This window comes from Pogona vitticeps, chromosome 14 (assembly GCF_051106095.1).
Source record: "Pogona vitticeps strain Pit_001003342236 chromosome 14, PviZW2.1, whole genome shotgun sequence".
In the NCBI taxonomy this organism is placed as follows: Eukaryota; Metazoa; Chordata; class Lepidosauria; order Squamata; family Agamidae; genus Pogona; species Pogona vitticeps.
The window spans coordinates 7665577-7680067 of record NC_135796.1 but is presented as its reverse complement, the minus strand read 5'-3'; the positions used below and the strand labels follow the sequence as shown (position 1 = coordinate 7680067).

The window sequence follows — 14491 nt, the reverse complement described above, 5'->3', positions numbered from 1 at the left end:
TAAGTCGAAATGTTCGCAAGCAGGGACGTTCGTAAGTTGAGGCACCACTGTATTAGGTATGGCATGTCAAAACATAAGGCACAGAGGTGCAAGCAGACACAACTGTTGCAAGGAAACCTGCCTTAAAAAACAGGAGCCAGTGATCACATGCAGGCAATGACATAAATACTTGTGAGTGTGAAGTTGCTGACCTATAGGCGCAATGCAGGCAATGGGGGCAACTTGTTGGAATATAGCTTTTAAATCTAAAGGCAGATAAACTAGGAAGACTGCCACAAGATAGGGTCATGGCAACAAGAGAGAGAGGCCCTAGTGACCCAGGTAGAACAGGAACTGAAGAAGTCCTTCTTTACAGTCATTTGGCTTCAGCTCCCATGACATTTTGCTGAAACAAGTAAGACCAGGTAGCCTGTTGTCTTCTTTCTAGTCATATTACTCATGGAAGAAATTTCTACATTAATAGTAAAGGGGGATTACTAGGTAGTGAGTCTCATTGTATCAAGGAACAATTAACAGATCCAACCATCCTTCACAGATGGTCTGAGTGAAGTAGGAATCAACAGTAAAATCCTATTGAAAAGAATCCGTACAACTGCAAATCAAAGTTGGCTTGATCATCAAGGTGTCGCTAAAATGCAATCTGCATTTTCCTCCTAAATCTGATGATGATCCTAACGATCAGGGGAATAGGGGAAATGTGTATGTGATAGGGCTTTTCCAAGCATATAGGATTGCCAAGACAATATCCTCTCCCAATTTGAAGAGACCCTTGCCAAGCAGGCCGAGGCAAAGAGGCAGTCATGAAAGCAGCAAAATCAGGGAGCTAGACGGGGTACAGATTGTATTTGTCCTCAATGTGGAAGGGATTGTCACTCTCGAATTGGCCTTCTCAGCCACACTAGACGCTGTTCCAAGTCCTCCATGGAGAGCATGATACCATAGTCTCTTGAGACTGAAGGATGCCTAAAATCCAGTATAGCCTCTACTGGCTGCACTCTTTTATGAATCAAAACTGCATTTTGGTTGAGAGTGTGTGACATTGCACTGCTGACTTATAGGAAATGGATGAATGTTTTGTGTAATGTACCAGCCCCCAAAGAGGATCAACGAAGTCTAAGAGGTGATTGGAATAGGTTCCACTTTGCTTGTTGACATAGAACATCATAGTCGTGTTGCCCACTGTTTCTACAAGATGCCCCATCAAGCTTTCAAATGTCTAAAATATCTTGATCACCTCTAGCACCTTTAAGTGCTAATATGGAGAATCCTCCAGGGCCAAACACTGTTCACTTGCAAATTGCCTAGATGTGCAAACATGCCTTCCACTCTCCAATACAGCAGGAGCACATTCAGTACCAATGTTTTATCAGTTTCAGAAGAAGGAAAAGGCAAATTCATCCTCAAATGCGAGGAAATATTTACCTCCCTTTTAAAAGAAACCATTATCTGATCCATCATGCTAGATAATATATACTGTGCATTTTTCCTGTGTTCCTGCAAAATGCAAAGGCAGTTCAAAGATATATGAATTACTTTTCATTTTATCACACACACATACCAACTGCTACTGTGTAAGCAACAAACCTATTGTGGGCAGATCTGTAAACAAATCCCAACAAATCACCCAGAAGATGGTGACTGAATTTCTTGCTGATGTCCTTAAAATACACCAAGTTGTCACCTATACAATATATAAGGAGTGTTGCACAATTCTTTGGATGTCTAAGACAGACAGCAATGGCCAAAAGAGACAACACACATTTCATCCATTTTATCACAAGTCTCTCAAGCTACCAAATTCTTCTTGAAGGTATACAATCGGTAAATTGTAATCAAGTGCTCTCCTCTCACTCTTCACAAGGAAAGTTGTCTGTCTGTTATACAAAGGTAAACAGTTCCCCCTAAGGCCTTCAGTTGCACAGAAATACCTGATTCCTTCTGAGATCCTAAGAAGGAAACAAATCTAGCAACACTGAGGAACAGGAATGTAAAGAAATATTTCAGTTCTAAAGACAGTTTCTTGAGATCTCTCTAAAACCTATGTACGTGAGCAAGTGGGGAATAATTGTTTTTCTCCTTGTAATGATTTTTCTCTGGATGGTAATATATGGTTTTACACTAAAGGGGTCCATGCCTACAGGACTGGCTCCAGTGCCTTTTTGCCAAGAAACATTGAGGAGCCTGCCTGAAAGAGGCTGTTCTCACATCTAGCACACACTTTTTCAACAGGTGTCAAGATGGGAAAAATTATGGAAGCATAACTGGAAGCAATGACAGCTGGAAATCAGTAATGACTTTAGGCAAAAAAACCCCAACATCTGACCTTAGTATAACTTTGTATGGATACCAGCAAAGGCAAAGTTGGTCACCTGTAAGAGAACAAATTTCTCCTGCCCTACATCTTGATGGAACGATCACCAGGTAAGCTGTCTTTGCAGGGAAAAGTACCAAAGGGTGAAAGGGAGTGACCAAAGAAGGATTCATACATTCAGCCAAAGCCAACGAAGGGTTCTAGGAAGGCATTGTTATTCTTATGGGACCACCCAAAAGGCTTACATACCTTATTGGTCTCATTGATCAACCAACCAAAGCCTTTGACTCCACACGCGGCTTCACTGACTGAGACATCCAGGCATGTGACTGGCTGGCCGTAGATGGAATGCAGCAGTTGGATTGGCTCACCTGCCTTCATGAGGTAGACAAACTCTTCTGCAGTTGCTATTGCCACAGGACGGTCAGTGTGATGGGGCACCAGACAGAGGGAGCCAACCTGCAAGGGTTCAGATGAGTTCAGAGACTCCAGGAGACTCACGGTCCCTTCTATGTTAACCTTCAATCTCCATCCATCTCAGCCCACCCTCACTACAATTTTAAGATTATTTTGCCCCTTTCTTTCAATGTCTTGATTCTTCTTCTCATTGTCTATTAAAGGGAAAGACTGGAGCTTTAACTGGAGTTGTCAAGAAAAGCATCTTTGAATGCCAAAGGTCCTTTTCCCAACAACTCTAGTTAAAACAAGCATGGAAATCAATCAGTCCTAGAAGTCTCATCAGAAGCTCATGAAAGAAAACAAATCCTTCCTCAATGTTTCAGTCCTCTCTCCTTCTTTGCTGGGACATGGAGCCCCCCTCCACCTTTGTCTGGTGCAGAAACAGGTTAGTTCGCTCTTAAAGATAGCAATCAGGTTTGTTTCTTTGTTGAAACAAACCAGCCCCCGCCCCCCGAGCAGTACTATCAGTACATTTCTAAATAGATCATTCTGGTTTGGATCTGTTCTGGCACATATAAGGTGATTCACAGAACTGATAACTGGAACCAATCCAAAGCAAGGCGTTCCAGTTTGAATTTGCCGATATTGTGAATGACAGGTTACTCAGCTGTAATTGTACAGTGGGGTCTTGACTTAAGAACGGCTTGAGTTAAGAACTTTTTGACTTAAGAACCACTCTCACAGGAAAATATTGACTTGACTTGAGTACTTAGATTTGAGTTAAGAACTGAAAAAAAACCACGTGGGAGGCAGGGAAAGTGCAAAATGTGAACTTTCACTTAACTGTTGGCCAGTGAAAAGGGTGCCTGTCTGCTTCCTCACTCCTCCCAGCGTTTAGAGAGTGGTTTGGGAGACAATCTTCGGACTGCCTGGTACTGTACTGCCTGGACTGTATTTTCCCTGCCTTCCCTGAACCTTTCTTGACCTAAGAAAAAAAGAAACAAAATATCCCCCTCTAGTGGTCGAAGGAGGAATAGCAGCTTCCCATTAGTTTCTATGGACGGAAAAGAGCAGATGCAGATCAAATGGTTTTCAATGCATTCCTATGGGAAATGCAGATTTGACCTGAGAACTTTTTGACTTGAGAACCGCCTTCCAATACAGATTAAGTTCTCAAGTCAAGACCCCACTGTAGTTCTTTAAGTGGATCTCTGTGATTCACATCCTGGGTAATCTGATCTGTGCGGAGCCTTGTCGGAAGATTCTAGAGTTTTTATGGTGAGGGATCTGGAGCTGAAGAGGCATCAATGGATGGCTTTCTTTTTGTGGTCATTTTCGATGTCGAAGACTTTGATACTGACTGTTTAGTTTTTTGCCCCTTCGTCTGCTTAGATGGTGTTGAGGGGGCATCGGAACAAGATAGCGTGGCCAAAGGGTGTTGTTTTGCCACGCCTCAGCTTGTGAGGTACTTTTATAATTATGGCTGAGCCATAGCTTTTGCAGGATGAAGGGATTGTTCCCAAAGCTGAAGCTTAAAGCAGCACGCTTTAAGCCTAGAAAAGCGACTGCGGAGAACTCCGCGTTTAAAGTTCTTACAGTGAGGGCATGATGAGGCAAAATAAACATTTAATGTGGCCGTCCGAAAGTGGGATTTTATTGTCACAGACCACACAATGTTTGAACGGGCCCAAAAGGGCCACAAAAATACGAACAAATGAAGGAAAAATTGGAGGGGGCTTTGGTCCTGAGGCCGTAACGAAAAGAGGAGAGAGAGAGAGAGAGAGAGAGAGAGAGAGAAACAATAATAAGGTTTAAAGAAAAATAAAAGGAATCAAGATTGAACTCTTGCTTTTAATTCACAGAAGCAAGAAACACGAGGCTCTCAATGTGGCGGCTGAAAGAAACTAAAAGGAGAGCCCTGGCACCAAGGTACATATATGGAGGGGGAGGGGTCTACACTAATGGAATTTTTTTGGTATCGCAGAAGCTCTATAATCTTCCGATGAGGCTCCACGCAGGCGGATTACCCAGGCTGTGATTCACAGAGGCCACGAAGAAGAAGTGGCTTAATACACTTTAGGATGTCAGTGTACTAATCACTTCTTTTGCTCCTCAGCAAAGGGGCAGGGATTTTTAAAAACTGTACATAGATTATTATTAATATGGTGCATCACTTTTTAAAAAAAATTATTTGCCTCATTTTAAAGGGCTGGTTGACAAACTGCCCACAATCAAATCTACAGTACTGGCTTCAGCTGCAGGCAGTTTTGCAACCTTTAAAAAAGGCAAAGAAAGTATTTTTAATTTTTTTAAATAACTGATGCAGCAGATCAGTGATAGTCCATAACAGTTAAAAAAAACACTTCCCCTGCCCCTTTGCTGAGAAGCAGAAGTTATTAATTTGCCAGTATTCTGAATCGGCACACTTATTAAGCAATTTCATGATATTAGCAGTACCAATTTCCATGTGAACACTCTAATTAAGCCCAACTGTTCCAAAGTGGCTCACATTAGCTCACTCTCTACCTGTAATGTATACACATCGTAACATTCCCTTTTATTCTGACCTGACTCAATTTCCCAACTTCCACAATTACAAACAAATTTTAACCTTTGCATAATGAGCTGTAAATTCTTGGCTCTCCTGGTATTGGTGAATGGCTACTTCCATCTCACTCCATCGCTAGCCAGGATAGGGCTGATGGGAATTGGCTTTCAACAACCTCTGGAGGGCTACAATTTTCCAAGCCCTTTTTTACATTAAGGTTATTAATCTTTCCTGATTTCGAATGTTTCTTTGTCTTCCATTCATGGCTTATTTTCTCATTTTTTTGTTTCTTTGGTGTTTCTTTTTAAATTACTGCTTAAGGCTAAAATGTTTTCATCTTCCCAGAAGAGAAGATCTCTACAATAGATCTCAGCTACAGCACCAATGAAAAAAAGTTTACTGCTTAAGATGGGAAATCCAGATAACCTCACCTCACACCCACTCACTAACTTGAAGATCAATCTATGGAAGAATTCTATTGCATAAATTGAAAGATGCAACTTGTACAACAGTATGCTACACTTCCATATCAATGATTTCACTGACTGTGCAAGATTAGATTTGTTAATATTATGCCATGTACAAGGTAACAGTAGGGACGTGGTAGCGCTGTGGGTTAAACCGCAGAAGCCTGTGCTGCAGGGTCAGAAGACCAAGCAGTCGTAAGATCGAATCCATGCGACGGAGTAAGCTCCCATCGCTTGTTCCAGCTCCCGCCAACCTAGCGGTTCGAAAGCATGCAAATGCAATTAGATAAATAGGGACCACCTTGGTGGGAAGGTAACAGCGTTCCGTGTCTAAGTCGCACTGGCCATGTGACCACGGAAGATTGTCTTCGGACAAAACGCTGGCTCTATGGCTTGGAAACGTGGATGAGCACCGCCCCCTAGAGTTGAACACGACTGGACAAAAATTGTCAAGGGGAACCTTTACCTTTTTACTAGGTAACAACAGCAGCAACAACACAAATGTCCTGAAAATATGAAACAAGGTTGGGGCAGGGGTGAATTTACATCACTTAACAGTTCCTAATGTCATGCCTGCAATATACAGAACTTAGTTATTGGTTTTTCAGTTATTAGCTAAAAGTGGTGGTGTAACACAATACACAGTTTCTGGAATCTTCTTGTGCTATCTTGGTTGCTGTAAGGACTCAGAAACCCCAGACCCAATGAATTTGCCCATGCTATTTACAGTACTTGAAATGGCATGCATTTGGGGCAACTAACAAACTCACCAATTTCTGTATTTCAAATTCTGCAATTGTTTCCCAGTATCCCTTATCATTAGCACCTTCTATTTTGACTTGAAAAGCAGATGCTGTTGCAATAGCTGCCCCTTCCACCGAGAGAGCTAAAGCTTGGATTTTTTGATTGTGCTGGTAGCAATGAATTGGATCACAACCAAACATTAGATTCCACACTTTAATCAACCCTGTATAGGAAAAAAAAAGGTGGGAGAGAGAAAGACATAATTATAAAGTTTTTTTCACTCTTGGCTGGGGTGAACAGAGAGCAGTTTCTCAGCAATTCACTCTGAGTCACCAAACCTTCCATTAAGGTGCAACATATTGTATGGTACCTCTGGTCTTAAACAAAAGATGGAGGTGCATTTTAATGAATACTAATAGACATAATGGGACATTTTTCATTAGGATCTCCTTCTCTGCATGATGCTGTATCTACAAGAAATCAAGACTAGGATACACAGTCATTGGGAAAGAAAACCACTGAGTGCTGTATGAGTCCATAGTTTACTAATTACAGTAGTAGCGATGGGTCTTCCCTGTAAAAATAAAAATGATTTAAGACAAACAAGTCTAAATATTATATTAGAAGAATCTTGGGCACAAATATGGACTACAAAACTTTACAAATCAGTATTAGCCAAGTCTTCAGAAATGGTATTTTAAAAAATTCATTGATATTTGTGCCCCATAAAACTTGATAAAATTAATAAGGAGATACCAGACGCATTGGTGAAATTGCAAAGCAATTAGCCAGCTCCAGTAAAGCTAGGTTAATGAATTATAAACATACATGGCAACTGAATAAATATTTTCATATGATTTGCAAACTTAATAAAATAATAATAATAATAATAATAATAATAATAATAATAATAATAATAATAATAATAATAATAATAATAATAATAATAATAATAATAATAATAATAATAATAATAATAATAATAATAATTTATTGTCATTGTAAGTATATACACATACAACGAAATTCACAGACACCCAGAGACCAGACACATGCACACACATAAAATTCCCCAAACACTCCCCACTCACTAAAGGTCCCCCACTAAAAATACAAACATCTACACCACAGGCCAAGTAACACAGTCCAACTAATTATTCACTACTGGTGCTCTTTAAGCTCATTATTAATTGCAATTATAGCTCTGGGATAAAAACTATTGAGAAAACGTGTGGTCCGAGTCTTAATTGTTCTATATCTTCTGCCAGACGGTAACAGTTCAAAAAAGTTATAAGCAGGATGGGAAGAGTCTCTCAGGATGCTGTGTGACTTCCTCAGACAGCGGGATGTGAAGATGTCATCCAGGGTTGGTAGCTGGAGCCCGATGATATTCTGGGCAATTTTAATGGTTCTCTGTAGAGCTTTTTTGTCCGCTACAGAGCTACTCCCAAACCATGCCAGAATGCCATAGATTAGGACACTCTCAATGGTGCTACGATAGTAGGACAGAAGTAAATGCTGAGATAAATTTAACTTGCCAAGCATTCTCAGGAAATACAGCCTCTTCTGTGCCTTCTTCATTAGCATGTTGGCATTTATAGTCCATGAGAGGTCCTCTGAGATGTAAGTACCCAGAAATTTAAAACTACCAACTCTCTCCACTTCCTCACCGTTTATGTACAGTGGTAAATGTACATTTCTCTTAAAGATGAGATTGCCATAAATAAAAGGTGAATGAATGAAAAAGGGATATTTTATAAACTTATACCACTATATTTTGGAAAATATAAAACTTTTATTTCATAGATTTACGACTATCATGTTATTGTTAGACTAGGCAGAAATGTCAGGCAGAAATAGTCTCTCACATTTGAGACTCCACGGGGCCGAAATACTCTCCCCAAGCTGCACTCTCTGGGATCGGTCCTCCAAGAAGGAACGGAACCAGGCCAGAGGAAAGCCACCAATACCCAACTCAGAGAGCCTCCCCAGGAGGATACCGTGGTCGACGGTATCAAAGGCCGCTGAAATGTTGAGGAGGACCAACAAGGACATTTTGCCCCTGTCAGCCTCCCTCAACAGGTCATCCAACAGTGCGGCCAATGCCGTCTCTGTACCGTGGCACGGCCTGAAGCCCAACTGAAATGGATCCAGGGCATCTGTTTCATCCAAATGTGCCTGAAGCTGGTCAGCCACCACCCTCTCAACCACTTTGCTCATGAAAGAAACATGCGTCCACATACCACTGGAGGGACACATAAGCAGTCTAGATGGAACACAGGTTTTCATAACAATTACTAAGAATTCCCTCTTCTTCAATCCCCATGTCTTTCCACAAATATGTGTCATCTACCAACTCAATCTGGCACAGATCACCATGAATTAACCCTCTGGCACGGATAGTCGGCATTTCTCCTAATCCCATTTTCCCTGGCCACCAACTAGTATTAGTCAGTTTCTACTTCTTGTTACTAATGAATTAATTTCTGTTAAAATTTCTACACATTTAAAATGGACCGGTAGTAATAAATATAGTAGCACAAAGACAAGCATATATATCTATATGTTCTTCCCATTAAAAAGTTGTTTTTGTTATGGTGAGATTTATTTTATTGAGATATATGTGGAAGTTAAGACAGAGAGGGCTGACCACCCTTGTGATATGAGTGCTCCTATACTACATAGTCAGTTAAGGCAGCGGTCCCCAACCTTTTTAGCCACACGGACTGGCTGGGAAAGGCGGGGCACCCCCCTGCGCTTGTGCGCATGTGCAAAGGAGCGCTCACATGAGAGCTCTCTCATGCACAGGTGTAAAGGAGCGGGGGCATTCTTGCGGGTGCGCGCACATGTGGGCGCATGTGCAAAAGGCAGCACAGCGCTCAGGGGCACTTGTGTGCATGTGTGAAGGGGTGGGGGAGTGCTCATGTGGGCTCAGCATAAACGGACTGTGTGGGGAGGAGTGCATGTGGGGGGAAGGTCTGTCTCAGCGTCCCAGCCCGGCTCAGGCCACGGACCAGCACCAGGCCACAGACCGAGGGTTGGAAACCTCTGAGTTAAAGGATGCCAGCACCAAGCTGGTTCGGCATATACAAAATACTGGTATTTGTAACCTCAATAGTATAGTTCTGGACTCTTAAGCAGCAAATTCAAGATACCTCATCAAAGTACAGATTTCAAAGGATGGAGCCAATATAGATAAAAATAGCATCAAACAGCTGCAACTGTGAAGTATAGAGACAGCATATAATACTTTTTTGTAGGCCTCAAAGATTCTGAAGCTTTCTATCAAGGGAACTCTTATGTACTAATGGAATGCAGAAGCATTTCATCAACCAAGATAACCCTACCACAATGTGCTATCTCCAATTTCTCCAGACCGGCCTTTTTAAAGTAAATGCAACAGTGGAGTTCAAAATGTAATTTCCCTATCTGAAATTAACAAACAGGGAATATTGGATCTCAGAAAGTTATAAGAAAGATCCAGGAGTCTGTTCTGAATAATCATCCATGCCAGGTTGCAAATGAATTTTTATTTATATAAACTGATACTGTATTACACTTCTTAAGTATTTACTAATAGCATTCCCTTTAAAAAATTTATTAATCAGGGGAACAAAATTCATCACAAAAGCCATCCAGCAGTTATCACTGGTTTTTTTTGTGTGTGCTTTTTTTTTACATTAAGGATGCATATTTAAATTAATATCTTTGCCTGGATAACTGGCCAATTTGTTTTGTGCAAACACTGCCAAAAGCGCAATTAGGCTTCCACCAAAGTGCACACGTCCCAACTGGAAGCTGCCCCAATGGATTTGTTAAGGTACTCAGATTGATATTTTTCTAATTTATTTTGAGACTTGATGGTATTTATGCTAATTGTTTGAAAGATAAATAATGCCTAAACTTGTTTTGAAAAACAAACACAAGGCACATGGAACGCCAGGGATTTTGAGCATTTCGAACAGCAGGCATCCAAGCATTTTGAAAGAAGTTCTCATAATTCATAATAATGCACAAAGAAAAGGAGGGCATATATTACACAATTTCTGGTGTCTATATACGAATGTCAGGAGTATGGGAAACAAGAAGAATTGGAAATTTTAGCTCAGGAGGGTAAATATGATTTGACAGAAACAACTGAAACTTGGTGGGATGACTCCCATGACTGGAATATAGCAACTGAAGTTGTTAAAAAAGAAAAGAATAGAAGGTAAGGTGGAGTTGCAGTATATGTCAAAAATATACATTCCTGCACAGAAATACAGGAGGAGATTGGCTGTCCCATTGACAGCATCAATGTAGTTAGGGCGAAAAACAAAAGGAACATGGTGTTTGGAGTCTAGTACCAACCACCTAATCAAGTTGAGGATGCGGATGACACTTCTGAGAAACAAATTCCAAAGATTTCAAAGAGACACACTACTAGTGATGGGAGATTTCAATTATCCTGGTATCTATTGGGAGGCAACTTCTGTCAAGTATGGCACCTTCCAAGAAATTCCTGGCTTGATTGGCTGATAATTTTCTTCTACAGAAAGTGGAGAAAGAAACTAGAGGGCTGGCAGAACAATAACATTACTGGCATGACAACCAGCAACACACAGCATAAAATTAACTTGTATGCCGATAATATGCTTCCATTTTTGAAAAATCAATTCAAAAGCATCGCCAAGACAAGTACTGGAAACATTTAATCAGCATACAGGATTAAAACTCAATTATCAAAAATCTAAACTGTTATGTATAAACATTCATATAACAGAACAAAAGAAAATTAAGGTAATGTCAAATTTAGATTTGTGTTATTCTAGCTTTAGATATTTAGGGATCTGGTTAACAAAAAGCATAAATCAACTAGTGTACAGTAGTGCCTCACTTAACGGCGATAATCCGTTCCAGGAAAATCACTGCTAAGCAAAAACATCGTAAAGCGAAAATAAAAAGCCCATTGAAACGCATTGAAAACCTTTCAATGTGTTCCAATGGACTTAAAACTCAACATCCAGCGAAGATCCTCCATACGGAGGATATATTCGCTGCCTGTATAGCGAGGAATCCGTCCCTAAACACAGCGGGGAGCCATTTTAATTACCCAGTGGGCATTTTGAAACTGCCGATCAGCTGTTAGAAAAACATTGTTTTGTGAAGAATTGGTTCCCGAAGCAGGGAACCAATCATCGCAAACCGAAATTCCCCCATTTAGATCATCGTAAAGCAGATTTGTCGTAATGTGGGGCAACTGTAAAATGAGGCACCACTGTATAGGAATTACAAGGCTATATGTGCAACTATAAAGAAAAAAGCAAAGAAATGGGAAATACTAAATTTATCATTATTAAGGAGAATAGTGACAGTAAAAACCTATATTTTATACATTTTTTTACATTTTTGTTTCAAAATGTACCCCTAGAGCCAGAAATGAAAAAGATAAAACTATGCCCCTCAAAATTGGAAAAATTATTGCAGGAAAAGGAAGAACAACCTTAATTAAGCTACATTTATGTACAACTAGGTTGCCAAAAACTGGGACTCAATTACAAAATGCTTTTACTACAGAAGCAATGAGAAGAAATATGAAAAAAAAATGCCCCTCCAATATCCCCTTTCTACCCTTTTATAAAATACCCACATTTAAAACTAGGGATAAAACCCTTCAGTTTAAACTTTGGGAGAAAATAGGAATTTATAGAGTAAGAGATCTGTCTGTACAAGGAAAACAAATTACAATCAGAGAGTTATAAGAAAAAGCTACAGAAATAGCAACTAACTGGTTTCAATTAGGAGATAAGAAATGTCACAACTCAGCTCTGTAAGACCTCAGGACCTAATAGACCATTAACAGAGCTAGAAAATTACTGTATAGATAGGAATAATGAACGGAAAAATGACTAATTTCATTAATTTATAAAAGCGTTCTAGACAAAGAATATGGTAGCAACACAGGACCAAAGTTACGTGTGGAAAACAAATTTAAACATCATTGTACCAGAAAAAAACTGGGGGAAAATATGGAATACTCAACCATATAAATCAGTATTAGCAAAATTTAAAGAAATTACTTTAAAAGTGGCACCTATGTCCTACCAAACTACATGAAATTAATAGAGAGATACCAGAATTGTGCTGGAGTAAGTGTGGCCATAAAGGAACATTAGAACATATGTGGTTAGATTGCCTGAAAGTAGAAATATTCTGGTATGAGCTTCTTAATTGGCTAGAAAAAAATTACAAATAATAAAAAAGTTCCAAATGACACCTTATTATTTTTCTCCCTATTTACTGGAGGAAATGAACAATTATGAAATAAAAACTTAGTGCCAACTCTTATACGGTCAGCGCAGAACAAAATTGCCCAGTTCTGGAAAGATGCTCAGGACTTTATCTTGCAAAGATATATGAATAAAATATGGGCAATTGTGTTGATGGAGAAACTGACTAATTGAATCAGATTACACAGAGGGGAGATTTTAAAAGATAACTTTATAGTGAAATAGCACCCCGATGAAATCCGATATGGAGTCAAACAATAAAGTAAACCACTGCTCATTATTCTAAGTGACATTAGCTAGACATAAAAATGCAATAATGAGCCAAGGAAGGGGCTATGTAAAAAGATAAAGAGATAATATAAACAGTGTCTGTGTGTCTCTCTCTCTGTGTGTATGAAGATATAAGAGTTTATGAACTAGAAAGTTATTATTGTAAAACAATAGGTATTATTATGTCATGCTCTTTTGAACTGACGGAAATAAAGATTAAAGAAAAAGCAAAAAAGAAGAGGATTAGCTATCCTTGACTCGATTCTAACCAATAGGGATGACTTCGTGGAGGAAGTGGCAATAAGGGGAACTCTGGGCGAGAGTGATCACGGGTGAATTGCTTGTACAGTGGTGCCTCGCTTAGCGATTGCCTCGTTTAACGATGTATTCACTTAGTGATGAGATTTTTGGAGCGATCTTGCGCTCCGTTTAGTGATGTTTCCTATGGGGAAATTTCGCATAGCGATGTTCGGGACCTTGCTTTGCTTAGTGATGACAGTTTAGGTCCCCCTGTTTCGCTCAGCGATGTCCATTTTTGCTATTTTAAGTGTCTTAAAATGTTCAAAATTGTTTAAAATGCTTGGAATCGTTAGTGCACCCTGTAAAACCTTTGCAAACTTAATTTGGCTTTGTTCTGAGTCTTCGTTCATTTTTGGTAAATTTCCACCCCCCATTGGAATGCATTGAACTGTAGGTTTGATAGCTGGGCAGCCAATGCAGTGCGGCCAGAATAGGAGAAATATGGTTGTATTTTCTCACTCCACTAAGGAGTCTGGCCGCCGCATTCTGCATCACCTGGAGTTTCCGCGTCAATTTCAAAGGCAGCCCCATGTAGACTGCATTACAAGTAGTCTAATCTTGAGATTACGAGTACATGTACCAAGGTAGTGAGCGCTCCCACATCGAGATAGGGTCGCAGCTGAGCAATCCGCCAAAGATGGAAAGAGGCAGTACGGACCACCGATGCCACCTGAGTCTCCATGGTGAGTGCCGGGTCCGGATAGATCCCCAAGCTGCAGACCCCACTCTTTGCGGCATGGGCAACCCCCCAAATGAGACAGAGTTACCCAAACCGCCGATAGTGGGAGCACCCACCCTCAGAACCTCCATCTTGTCTGGGTTCAGCCTCAGCCCATTTTCCTGCATCCATTGCAGTACGGCCCCCAGGCAGCTCTGAAGGGACAGAACAGCATCTCCTGCAGTTGGTGAAAAGGAGGTGTAGAGGTATGTGTCGTCAGCGTACTGATGACACAATGCCCCACACCCCCTGATGACCCCACCCAACAGCCTCATATAGATATTAAACAGCATTGGGGAGATAATCGGCCCCTGTGGAACCCCACAATTGAGACTCCATGGGGCCGATACACTCTTCCCAAGCTGTACTCTCTTGGGACGGTCCTCCAAGAAGGAATGGAGCCAGGCCAGCGCCAGGCAACTAATTCCCAGCTCGGAGAGCCTCCCCAGGAGGACACCATGGTCA

The 14491-nt window shown here is 40.6% G+C and overlaps 1 protein-coding gene across 1 annotated transcript in view; it reads right to left on the bottom strand.

Annotated features, from left to right (window-relative positions):
* Positions 1-14491, bottom strand: part of FBXW8 (F-box and WD repeat domain containing 8) — a 109801-nt gene that overhangs the window by 35468 nt on the left and 59842 nt on the right. Inside the window, exons 6-7 of the mRNA XM_020813590.3 lie at positions 6496-6692; positions 2561-2770 (exon numbers count right to left, since the gene is read on the bottom strand). Of these exons, the coding sequence (XP_020669249.3) occupies positions 2561-2770; positions 6496-6692 (407 nt within the window). The remainder of the gene's footprint in view (positions 1-2560; positions 2771-6495; positions 6693-14491) is intronic.